The sequence below is a fragment of the Octopus sinensis genome, linkage group LG22 (genome assembly GCF_006345805.1).
Source record: "Octopus sinensis linkage group LG22, ASM634580v1, whole genome shotgun sequence".
NCBI classification, from domain to species: Eukaryota; Metazoa; Mollusca; class Cephalopoda; order Octopoda; family Octopodidae; genus Octopus; species Octopus sinensis.
This window is the reverse complement of record NC_043018.1, coordinates 13,115,114-13,128,871: the sequence shown is the minus strand read 5'-3', so window position 1 is coordinate 13,128,871 and position 13,758 is coordinate 13,115,114. Positions and strand designations below refer to the sequence as shown.

Genomic DNA, 13,758 nt, shown 5'->3' with positions numbered 1-13,758 from the left:
GGCTCCCTTAATGTTGTTTCATACACAATGGGTTCCTCATAAACTGCCCCCCCCCCAATATTGGGTTATTGGTGGGGGTAGTTTATGAAAAATATGGGTTATTGAATGCAAACAGAAATGTTATTGTGAAGCCATCACTGATTGATTGACATTGCTAACCAAGTTACAAATGGAAGGTTTTGTAGCTTTGTTCATCCATTTATTCCACTAAATGTTTGTTTTTACCGTGGTTTAGATGGGAGGTAATTAAGGCAGTATTTTTACAGCTGGATGCTTTTCTGGTTGCCAACCCTTACCTGTTTTCCAAGCTAAGGGAGTTGATTTTATTCCAAAGGAACTTGATGACAGAACTAGCAGACAGTTTGTTGACGGGAAATGTCAATGACCATCAGCTCAGCCACAAATAGTGACGTCACTATTTGTAACCATAGTGCAGCATAGTTTATTAACCTTCACACACACACACACACGGCTTCTTGCAGTTTCTGTCTACCAAATTCCTTTATTAAGCATTGGATGGCTTGGGGTTTTCGTGGAGGGCACTTTGTTGAAGGTGCTGCAAAGTGAGACTGACCCCAGAGCCACATTGTTGAGAAGCAAGCTCCTTAATCACACAGCCCTGCCTGTATCCTCATATAACAACTGAATATTGTTTGTGTTTGGTTTGCAAGATTCTTTATGGGAATTCGTGTGTTCACTCTCCCCAGACACAATAAAAGATTTATGAAAATGTTTATTTATCAAGTATGAATTAAATTGATATTTTACTTCCTTGTAATAAAAGATTTGTTAAAATAGATTGATACTGAGGATTTGAAAAACAAAAATTGTAAATTGTTTGAAAAACAAGCAATAAATGTATGTTTAATTTTTACTCTGATCACATCATTTACTTGTGTAATAATAATTGTGAATTAGTTAATTTATTCTATAGTCATAGATGAGGCAGCAACCTGGCAGAATTGGTAGCATGCTGGGCAAAATGCTAAGCAGCAGTTCTTCCAGCTTTTTGTTCTGAGTTCAAATTGTGCTGGGGTTGAGTTTATCTTTCATCCTTTTGGGGTCAATAAGATGTGAAATATTGGTGTTGATGTAATTCACCCCCCCCCCAACAACTTTCAGACCTTGTGCCTATATCAGAAACAATTATATATACATATGTGATTGATTCTAGCAGAGGCTCTAAATTATTTTTTTTCATATTTTGTAATTTTAAAAGCTATATAGTTTTTGTCTTTGTTAATTGGTTTATTGTAAAAAGTTCTCAAACTGAATTGGAATATTAAATTTATTTATTTTTTTTTATGTCAGAATTTTAAATGTAAAGGCATTATTTTGAACTTTGTTTTTTTTTTTAAACTATTTTCAGTAGGAATTCCCACAATCAAATGGGGTGGTGCTGAAGGCGATTACAATGTCATGGTAATGGAGCTTCTTGGTCCCAGTCTTGAAGATCTATTTAATTTCTGTTCAAGAAAATTCAGTCCAAAAACTGTGCTTTTGCTTGCAGATCAGTTGGTAAATATTTGATTTTCCTTAATTTTTTAATTATTTTGTATTGTATATTTTGATGTCTATTTGAACCTAGTCACTAGTGTTGTTCATTTATTCTTTTGTTATGAATTTTTACACCAAACTTATTTGCTCTCTGAAAATATCCTTTTTGATGGAGAGAGACTTTTCACTTGTAATATTTCTAATTAATGCAGCTAGAGTGTAGGGAATGTATTCAATAACACTTTACAGTATCATGGGCAAATGTCTTTGACTGCAGACCCTGGGTTGACCAAAGCCTTGTGAGTGGATTTGGTAGGTAGAAACTGAGAGAAGCCTCTCAATTGTGTGTGTGTGTGTGTGTGTGTGCATGTGCATGCATAAGTGTGTTTATCCCTTATGTCTTTATATTTGTGAAAATCATTCAGCTATGAGCGGTGACATTGCTGTAATTTTCCCCATCAATGGAAATGGTAAAAAAGGCTGACAGAATAAGTACCAGGCTTTATTAAAAAGAACAAAAAAAAAAACGTGTTCTGTGGTCGATTGACTCAACTAAAGTCTTCAAGGTTGTGTCCCAATATGGCCACATTCTAATGACTGAAGTAATTAAAAGATACACTCATCATTCTCTATGACATTTGTTTCAGCTCTTTGTGAAATTTCTGATTTAAATTTTTTTTAAAAGTCTAATACAACCATTACTGCAGTTGTTAGTTTTAAGATATTTATTGGAGAGAAATGATCAAAAGAATCGGGTGTATTGAGAGGTAAATTCTCTGCTGGTTTGTAAATTATGATACCATTTGGAATATGTCGTGCTAAGTAAAGCAACAGAAAAGGTGGGGACATTTTTTCTCACATAAATATGTTACCCGGAAAGAAACAGTTTTTTTTATTATTTATTTGCTAATAATTGTCATTTAATATCTGATATAATAAAAAGTGCTAATATTGTTTTCATAACAACTAGAATCACATGTAAAATAATCAGCTATTATATTCAGCACATTTTTAATATCTTTGCCACAGATTATTCATAAAATTATTGAAATGGAAATAGTGAATGGTGTTTTGGCTTTTGTATTCGCTTACAGCTTACAACAGAAAATGCTACATTTTACTATGAAACTGATATTTTGCAAAAATTCAGAGAAATAAACTTTTAACTTGCTTAAGTTACTTTCAACTACGAATGTTCAAGATGCTAAAATGTTTAGCATATGACTATCTCAGGCAAATTAATGTTTGTATGTTCTCAACATGTACGCAAGCACACACACACACTCCAATCACTTTTTGTTTCAATATGACTATGTATATTGATTGATGAAATTCTTGTCATAGAGCAACATCCTGGCCTTACAAAGTGATGGCTTACACTGTGTTGCAGCAACACATGTGAATGTGTTTCAATAGAGATCCCTCAATGGGGTGGGGGTGTCGTCATACAGAAGGAACACTTTCTTGTTTCCCTTTCTAACTGTTGATTGTTTTTGTTTGGGCCTGATAGTAATTCCTCTCACACAGACCTATAATCAAAGTTCTTTCATTTCTTTTGAATCAGCAAAGCCAAGGCCATGTCGGAGCACTGCTTTCAGGCATTCTGTCTATGACTATTCAATTTTGTATCTCAGAAAGTAAATCCAGTCTGTCTTCAAGACAGTAGGATTTGGTTTCATGGAAATTCTGGTTGTTCTAAGCTAGTTAAGTGACTGCATAGACCTCAGAGGTGTGTTCTATCAGTAGAGATTACTTTCTCTCATCCTTTAATGTCCATTTTCCATACTGGCATGGGTTGGATGGTTTGACCAGAGCCTGCAAGATGAAGAGCTGTACCAGGTTCCAGTCTGATTCGGCTTGAATTCCACAGCTGGATGCTTTTAATGTGACACTGGCACAAGTGCTTTTACATGGTGCCAACATAAAACGCTTTTTACATGGCAGGCCAGTCCTCTACATCAGGGGATGTGGCCTTAACCCTTCTGTTGTGGAGGTTGGATCTTCTTGGGCACAATTAAGTACAATTTGTAAATTTGAAAAGGGTTTTGGTATTTATTTATTTATTTTTTTTTGACTTAGTGGTGATTGTAATATATTGGGTAATAATATATACATATATATATCAGTTGCCTAAAGGATTTTCTTTTAATATTGCCTTTTGTAAAATTGTCCAAGTTATATTGCAATCTGATATTGACTAATCCTACTCCAGACATTATGACGAGGAAGAAAGGGTAGCTGTGTGTTGTGAAATGGCTACAAAATTATTAGGATTGGTATTTGTAGGTTATCTCTAGTTATCTCTAGTGAAGGAGGCAACCAAATTAGTTTGTCTAGTTACAGTAAAAATTCTGTGTGTGTGTGTGTGTGTGTGTATTATAGATGTATGTTATTATCTGTGCATTTATGTGGTGGTATTAGGTGTTTTCAATGTTTATTTATTATTTCATTTATATTACTACAATACTCATCAATATAGTGATTTGAAACACTGATTGTAATGGTGACCTTTTGGCTGACTGAGAACCATAAAATAAATGTCAGTGTCTTGTTAGATGTAAATGAATTACTGTTACAAGTGGAATCCAAAGAATATACTTGTACAAGATCCTGAATCTTATAAACTAGTCTATGAATTGTTGTTTAGAAGCAAGGTATACAAGGTAGGTGGAGGGTGGGGTGATAAAAGGATTAAGCTGTGATTCTGACTATGATGGATAAGTTTAGTTTTTAAAGATATCTGAAATTTCAAATGATTTTAAAATTAAGCATCCAGTTACAAAACTCAGGTTCTCGTTAAGTCCCAGCAGAATTATGAGCGAAGGAATTTCAGCTGATCATTCTGTAATTTCTTTCAGTTCTAATGAATTTAATTCTGTTATTGGTGTCCTTCCTTCTTAAAAATAGAACTGTTTGTTTTTAGCAAGTTGAGTAACCACATATCTGCTCTTAAGTTGACTCAGTCCCAGAGAAGTCGATTAATTGGCTGAGAAGTGATTCTCAAAGTAAAACAGTTTATTTCACTACCTGGAAAAATGTTTTTGTCCAAGATTCAAAATGTTTTACAAAACATTAAATACCATTTGGATTTCAGTATCAAATAAGATAAAGGATTATTCTTTTACAAGAACATCAACACTGCACAAGTTGGGTAATTTATGGTTAATATTGAAAACAGAATTTTGTACAGGGGAGCAAACTTTGTTTTGTTATGGAATATTATTAAATGTGAGAAATGGAGAAAAATTGATTCTGCTCAGCTTTAGCCTTTAAATTTATCAGAGATATTAATGAAAGAATGAGGAAATTGGTCGAGAGTTGCTAAGATCTTATCAGTGTACATATGGAAACCACTTGTTTTATGCTTGGATGACATTTCTTGTATCAGGCATTACTATCAAGTAGTAATAGTACTACTACTGCTACTACTACTACTACATAGTCAGTAAACAGAGCAATGACTGATAATTTGATTTGAAGTCAAATACTGAGCACATCTGGCCAAATTAGATAATTCTACTTATTTTTATTTAATCTTAGATTCTTTTACTTGTTCCAGTTATTTGACTGCATCCATGCTGGAGCACTGCAAATTATTTATCTCTCTAATGGTTACGTATACGTGTGTGAAAGATAAGATTGCGGTGTACAATTTGGAAGAATTTACTGTCAAAAATGTTGAGAATAACATTCTGCGCTGTTTTAAAATCTTTCATAATTGAAATTTGGGAAGATGTAATAATGGCTGGTGCTGTGTTATGCAATTAGTTATGTAGTTGACTGGCAGGTGATAACTACATGGTTCCACTTCTATAAGTGGTAAGCCTGGTGTTAATGTCTAATATTTTCATGGGTTGATGGTATTTTGGAAATGTCAGCACATTGGTTCAGTTCAGATTTTGGGAATCTCTCCCTTTGTGTGAGCTGTGTCGGGTTCAGTGTTTTGAATGTTTGATTTAAAAATAAATTGTATTTTTGGTTTCGCAGAGAGATTGAGGAGCGAATTAGAGCATTTAAAGATATTTTAGATATTTTAAGGAAGATAATTTTCATAAGTATTCAAAGAAAATGATAAGCATTATTGTTTCAGGTTTGCCAGAATATTTGTATATAGTATATAATGTAGCAAGTATACAAACACAGTATGTATTGTATATATGCTGTATTATGAAAAATGTTAAACGAAAATTTTGGCCATTTTGGAAAGCATCAAATATGCTTCTTTTTTTTCTTTTTCTTTTTCTTTTTCTTTTTTTTTTTTAACATTTCATCACAACAAATATTGCAGCTTCATAAACACATCTTATTTCAGTTTAAAGATCAGATGTATTCTATCCTTAATATTTTGATATGCACACTTAAAGACCTTAAAATATTAACTATTTTTTATTTTTCTAACTTCAGATAAGTCGGATTGAGTATATTCATTCAAAAAATTTCATCCATCGAGATGTCAAACCGGATAATTTTCTCATGGGATTAGGGAAAAAGGGAAATTTAGTCTATATTATTGACTTTGGACTTGCTAAAAAGTACAGGGATCCAAGGTCTCACCAACATATTTCTTATCGAGAAAATAAAAACTTAACTGGCACAGCAAGATATGCTAGTATAAACACACATTTAGGAATAGGTAAGTAACGACTTCATTTTCATTATCACCACCATCATTAATCGTTGTCATTGGTCTCGTTGTGAAGAATTTTGTTACAAGAAATGAAAGATTTTAAAAAAAAAATTTATGGCAAGATTAATAATTTATTGATGGGTAATTTTGTGTGTGTGGACAATGGATGTCAGAGGCCTGGACGGCATAGTCAATGCTTAAAAAGAAAATCATTACAGCTTTTGTATTGTGTAATTGTAAACAAGATATATAACTCTGCTTACTTTAGCCATTTAGCATGATAAGAAGTTCAATTCATATTTGTAGCAGTGTGGTTAACAACAGCAATATGTAAAATCCAGTACTAGGATATACATTGAAGTACAATCTGGTTCCCCCACCACCACCTTACACTGGCACAAGAAGTATAGTTTGCATAGCGCTAACACCCAACAACAAAAACAGTCGTTTAAATGAAAAGATTTGTGATTAGTGTGGACTTAGAAAGTTTTATATGATTACAGCTAGTGATGAATAAAATTGTGCATTTGAAAGGAATTTTATAAGAATGTTCTGGGACAATAAAGGATAGGACAACATTTAGTAAGTCTGGGAATAAAGGTAACAAGAGCTGGGGATTGGAGGAGTGGGTGGGAGTGCTATTTTGATGAGACGAGAGAGAGTATTGGTGCTTATTGTAGTAATAAACAAAAAGGTAACAACGAACTAGCTCTCATTGTGTTGCTTTCTTGAAAGGTGGTGACTTTTTCTTGTTGTCACAAGAATGTACTTGTCTGATGGACACAGATTTTACCCTAATTTAGATTCATGTAGGAAAAAAAAAATGGTAAAGCTGGATGTCTTCAGCCCTGAGCAGGTTCCAAATAACTCTAATACACCTCTGTTCCAAAACAGGAGAGTTGGAGATAAAATTAGAAATGTAATATTTATCTATTTAGTAAGTTGAGGTTTTTTGAAGAACATAAGAATGTTTGGCAGAATGGTAGTTTTTGACTTTTTTGGAAATGCAACTAATGAGGATTGAGTGTTTTGCTGTTCTTAGTGGATGAGTTCTTGCAAGACATGTAAATTATTTTTTATCTGTTTAACAGCAGCAATACTGTTTCTGGCATGTGAAAGCACATGGTTTACTGGTTAAGAAGAATATTCAGCTCATGATTTTGGCTCCAGTATCTGGTGGCACATGGTGTTTTTGAGTGAGACACTTTATTTCAGGCTGCACTCCACTCAGCTGGTAAAAAAAATTACCGTAAATCCGCAAGTATAATACGCAGAGGATTTTTAGGGGGCTGTACCTCTGGAAAACCTAAACCTTATGTATAATACGCACCCCGTCTCTAACTTGAGTCGTGCGTAATTAAGCCAGCAACACCTGGTCGAACAAACACTTCTGCGCATTCAGATTACTCTGTCAAATGCAGTGCTTATTTACTCACATCATTTTGAAGCAATGATGCATTATCTCGTAACTTCGTGACTTCAATGATGTGATTGTTTATTTTTAGGATGATGTTATTGGATAGGTGTGAGAGGCTAGATCCAGCCAGTATGAACATTAAAAAGGTATAATATTTGGGCCTGATAAGGCTGTTTAAATGATAAAGTGTTATTGACCAAAGCCAAAAAAAAAATCAAAACCTACAATGAAAAATCCCATAGTGGAATGAAGGCCTGTGTCAGCATGGGTGATAAGCTCTGCGAAGACCTACTGCAGGAATTACTACTCTTTGTTACCACATCCATGCAGCATTACAACAACCACCAAGCAGTGGCATTGCTCAAAATCAAGTTGCAGCCATCATATATATGCGTGTATGCATGCATACATAGATTGTCATTCACCCACCATCCTTAATCTTTATTAGTTTCCCAAAATATAATTTTTCTACACAAGTCAGAATGAAGAAATACAAATGCTGTCTTACAATGGTGAAGAACAATACTACTGAAGCTGTTCATTTGGTCATCTTTTTTGCAAAAAGACTTCATAATTTATGAGGATGTGATTAGAAATGCCGTACTTGTGGTGTACGATTACTTTATGGATGCTGCCATCCATCAGTATCAAAAAAATGATAAAAAAATGGAAATGATGTTATCTTTGTGATTTTGTTGTTTTCTTTTGCTAATTAATGTGTTACTAATATTTTCAGAGCAAAGTAGACGAGATGACATGGAATCATTAGGATATGTTTTCATGTATTTTTTGAGAGGAAGCTTGCCATGGCAGGGATTGAAAGCAGCAACCAAACGACAAAAATATGAAAGAATTAGTGAAAAGAAAATGTCAACACCTATTGAAGAGCTTTGTAAAGGATTTCCTTGTAAGTAATTGTAACCAGTTTTTGCATTTGCCTCCGCTTTGTGTTAACACGGTTATTTCATGTACTTTAGTTTCCTTGAGTTCTATCTAATTCAATATTTTTTCTTTACTTTTATTCCTGCTTTTTTGACTTTAAACCTTTTATGAGCTTGGTATTTTCAATTTTGAAATTTCATCTGAATGTAGTGTTGGATGTGCACAGTAATTTTGTCCTGCTTACAATCATTAATTTAAAGATAGTGTATTATTATTAATGATTGTTGGCACCAAGCTGGTGTTTGACTCATGAATAGTGTTGTATGTTTAATGATAGGACTCTAGAAGAGCTGCTTGAGAACTCTATTCCCACAACTTTCATAATGATAATGAGCAGAGAAGATGGATGACCGGATGGAATATTGTTGGTCCTTTAACCCTTTCGTGTTCAGATTGTTTGTTGTTGTTGTTGTTTAACGTCTGCTTTCCATGCTAGCATGGGTTGGACGATTTGACTGAGGACTGGTGAACCAGATGGTTGCACCAGTCTCCAATCTTGTTTTGGCAGAGTTTCTACAGCTGGATGCCCTTCCTAACTCCAACCAGCACGAGGGCCAGTCAGGCGGTACTGGCAACGGCCACGCTCAAGTGGTGTTTTTTATGTGCCACCAGCACCGGAGTCAGTCCAGCGGCACTGGCAACGACCTCACTTGTCAAATATAATGCTTATTGATTATGATTTTGTAGCCTTGAGATTTTGATGCTGTGATTGTTTATTTTTAGAATGACTTTGTAGGGTGTGATAGACTGAATTTGGCTGTTTTGAACATAAAACAGGTAAAATGTTTGGGCTTGATGTGGCTAGTTTAAATGCTAAAGGGTTAAAAGAGGAAGTAAAGTTTCTCCTTAATCAGGCTTTAGAACGTTTAGACTGGGAAGCATTCTGGTCAAGTTGCCAAAAAAGATGACTTCTAGAATTCTAAGTGAAGTCTCTTGTAGTATTAATTGTTGTTTGAAATAGTTTTCTTTTTAATAAATATCATTGAAGAGTCCTAGTTTAGTTTTTGGTAAGCCCTATGTCATCCCTGATGGAGAAAAACCTGCAATCAAAGGTATTCCACCCTTGATCATGATTCTTAAGGTGTGTAGTGATAGTGAGTCATTTGTCTAAGAAAGGACACAGTGGAGTTTTAGGTGTCTCACGCTGACTTTGAGAAAAATCTTGCAATATCATGTTCCTAAAAAAAGAAAAAAACCTTATAACATCACTTACGTTATGGATAAATTATTCCAAATAGAAGTACAATATCAATTGGCTTCAATTAAACATTTTGAAACGGGTGACGTTGTACAACAGAACCAGATATGGTCTCTAGGATTGGCATCAAAGGAATTAAGAGAAAAAGAAAAAGTATAGTTGCAAAGAATTGATATCATCAAAGACTAGCAACAGTAATTTTCCTCTTCTGCAAACACTACATGTCTTATATAATCAGAAATTTGGTTATTCAGACTCCACCCCTCAAAAAAAAAGAAATTAAAAAATAATAATAAATAAATGAAAAAATTTCTTAAATTAGCAACCTTACTCGGGTTACATATGTTTCAGTACACATGCTGCGAAGATGCTAGGTGTGGCCTGTATTTCTCTCTTCAAGCATGGACAAAAACTGTTATATGAAGTAACCATGATTGGTGCTTTCTCTAAATTCTGTTGACTTTGCTACTTCCTTTTAGATTATCTTACTATCTTATCCAGTTTCTTGGGTTTTTTTTTTTTGGTTATATTTCATAAATGTCTTGATTTTGTTGTTTCACATCAGTTCTAAGTTGGGCTGTGTTTAATAGGAACTATTTTCCCAATTCTTTTATATAATCTGGTCAGATATTTGTCCCAGTTATATAAAATAAAAAGTTAACATTGGTACAGGCATGGCTGTATGGTTAAAAAGCTTGCTTGCAACCTTATGGTTTTGGGGCCTCTGGAAAGAATCATAGGTGCTGTTCTTTAATCTAATTTTGCAATTATTTTTTTCTTTTACAGCGGAATTTGCAACATACTTAAATTTCTGTCGGTCCTTACGGTTTGATGATAAACCAGATTATTCCTATTTGAGGCAGCTATTTAGAAATCTCTTCCACCGTCAAGGATTTACTTATGACTATGTCTTTGACTGGAACTTGCTAAAATTTGTAAGTATATCTTTATAAATGATGTATTAGCAGAAATGTTTTCAGGAAAATAATTTGTCTCGATCTTAACTGTTTTTCAACATGATTTAACCGATCACCAAGCCCTGTATTTTATTGCAGGGGTTATTTTGTTGCAGAACCCTTATACAATATTACAGTCAGCCCTTGCAACACTCCCCCACAACTTCTGCTCATGATCAGAGATGCACATATCGTCAGCCACTAAGGGACATGGTCAACTGGTTACGGTCAAACTACTGACAAGCAAATCTGTAGTATTGAGCAGAATATTTGCTGTAGGCCATCTTTTTATACCAAGACAAAACAATGTACCTGATAACACTTCCAATCAGTTAAGATCAGAAGCCATGAGAGCCACTGCCTGGTACTGCACCAGGGCATATAATATAATCCCATGCTGACACTGATTGATCAGACTACTGATTGTCAGTAGTGTTCCAAATGTGACCATCCTGTCTTTTTTTTTTCTATATTTTTCCCAAGCATTGTGTTTCTAGGACTACATTATTTAGTGTGTTGTCCAAGACAGCAGTCTGTAATTTAAAGGATGGTTGGTTGCTATTGCTTCCATGTCAAGAAACCATTTAGAAGTTCCCTCTTTGGCTCATTGCCTGAAAAGCTTTTGATAGACAGAAAAAGCAAAATTGATTCTTGGTTAATGAATGTTTTTTTTTTTGTCTTGCAGGGAGGTAGGTCAAATGATGATTTTGATAGAGATCGCAAAATGTACAGCTCGACAGCTAGAGGATTACAAGGTACGACCACTGCTGGCCGTATGCGATCTGATCAAGTAGCTGTGGCAGCCTCTCCCAGTGGCGATTATGGCAGTAAGTAAATCTGGACTTTTTAATTTAAAATATATTTACTCTCAAAAATAGTGTAACAATATTAGACACATGTTAATGTAAATGAACAGTTATATGTTTTATAATTATTTAAATTAATTTATTTGTAGTTCCTGTTGAAAAATTGCCATATGATAAATAATTAGCTACAACTCTACCCTATCAATTATGCTTAAGCTATTTTACATTACATTACTTCAGACAAAAAAAAAATCTAATACATTTTGTTTGACCATGATAAAATTTTTCAAGTTACTAATAACTGTTGTTACTGTTTTAACTATTACTAATTACTTAGATATTAAGCAAATTTTCTTATTTTCATGAACTTTATATATTTTCACTGACCAATTTTTAAAGTAGTCTAAGTCAAGATTTAATGTTTCGTGATTGGAAAGAGTGCTCAATAAGTTACTCTATAATTCAGTTGTATCTTTTCTGATTTCAAATTCTTATTTAAATTGTCCAATGAAATTGTTGTAATGTTTGTAATTTAGATAAAAAAAAAAAGAATTATTATAATCCCTACCAATAACACAGCCACCAAATCCTATAGAAATAATATAGATTTTTAGTACAATAATAAACTTGTTTTCAAACTCAAATTTTCTAATCCTCTTACCAACTAGACTAGACAATACCTTTTATTGCATGAAACTGTACCAATGTCTTACTAATATTAAGGAACAAATGTTCTGTACCCATTTCACTGCCATATTCTTCCTGTTGCCATATCAGAAGTTGCAAATTATGAATGAACTTACAAGTGAATTTTCTGTGACAATCTGTGTTTGTATCAAATCAAAAACAACCATGAAGCTTAAGGGATTTCTACATTATGTAGAAGTCAACAATCAAGTAGCATTATTTGACTTGTATAATTAAAGACAACCCAATATTGTTTGGTTTATGTGTACATGTGTATATTGAGCTGAATTTTGTTTTGAGGAACCAATACTCAGTTAACCAATATTATTCTGGTCTGATGACATCACGGACTAGGGTCGGATTTTCAGCACTTAATTGCCAAAGCTATTTTAAGTGGGATATATATATATATTTATATATATATATATATTGTTAATGTCATAAGAATTATATAAACTTTCTTGAGAATGTGAACTAATTCTTTTTTGGAATAACTCAAAGCATACACATAAAGCTTTGAATAACATGTAAATATTGGGTCAGAAAACCCTTTTCAGTAAATATTGGGTCAGAAAACCCTTTTCAGTAAAGTTGAAGGCTGCCTGTGGGACTTGAACCCATGTCTTCTGTAGACATGTACAACATACAGTTGTTGTTGGTAAGTTTCTAAACTGGATAGAGAAATCTGAAGGATTGCTTTGGTACAGTGGTAGAATGCCTGTCCTGTCTACAGGAGATGTGAGTTCAAGTTCCACTGGCAGCCTTTGACTTTTTCTATCCAAAAGGGATTTTCAACCTGATGTTTACATGCTATTATTTATAGTTCTATGTGTGTATTTATATATATATATATATATATATATATATATATATATATATATATAAAATTTAAATGTTTAAAAGTTAGCTAAAGCTGAAACTTCACTAGCACCACTAGGCATCTCACTTGTGTTTGTATGTATTGATGTACTGTGAACATATTTAGCAAAGTTTGATAAGTGAGTTCATAGGAAACTCTTTCTTGGCCTAATGTAGTTTCTCAGCTTTAACTATATATATATATATACATATATATATATACATATATATATATATATATATATATATATATATATATATATATATATATATACACACAGGGTGTCCCAAAAAAATGTATACACATAGTGGTTCGGCAAAAGAGAACGATAGATTAAGTACTAGGCTTACAAAGAATAACAAATTTACAATTATTTAAGGTGTGTATACATTTTTTTGGGACACCCTGTATATATATATATATATATATAAAATTAATTAAGGGTAGAAATTGATATTTATCAATTAAGACCAGTGGTCTAGCATATTAAAAAAGAATCCGAAGATTAAAATATTTATATATACCAATTAAGGACTGAACACGAAAAGTGGACAGTCAACATGCTAGATATAGACGTCAAATCGCCATTCACCACAAAAGATTATGTTCTCAGATCAAACTCAACAGTTTGAGTTTGATCTGAGAACATAATCTTTTGTGGTGAATGGCGATTTGACGTCTATATCTAGCATGTTGACTGTCCACTTTTCGTGTTCAGTCCTTAATTGGTATATATATATATATATACACATACATATATACATTCACT

At 33.4% G+C, this 13,758-nt stretch overlaps 1 protein-coding gene across 7 annotated transcripts in view; it reads left to right on the top strand.

Annotated features, from left to right (window-relative positions):
- LOC115223193 (casein kinase I) overlaps positions 1 to 13,758 on the top strand; it is a 121,080-nt gene that overhangs the window by 74,217 nt on the left and 33,105 nt on the right. For all 7 annotated transcript variants that reach the window (XM_029793645.2, XM_029793644.2, XM_029793643.2 and 4 more), the window contains 5 exons: positions 1,370 to 1,518; positions 5,902 to 6,130; positions 8,278 to 8,448; positions 10,468 to 10,616; positions 11,323 to 11,464. In XM_029793645.2, the coding sequence (XP_029649505.1) occupies positions 1,370 to 1,518; positions 5,902 to 6,130; positions 8,278 to 8,448; positions 10,468 to 10,616; positions 11,323 to 11,464 (840 nt within the window). The remainder of the gene's footprint in view (positions 1 to 1,369; positions 1,519 to 5,901; positions 6,131 to 8,277; positions 8,449 to 10,467; positions 10,617 to 11,322; positions 11,465 to 13,758) is intronic.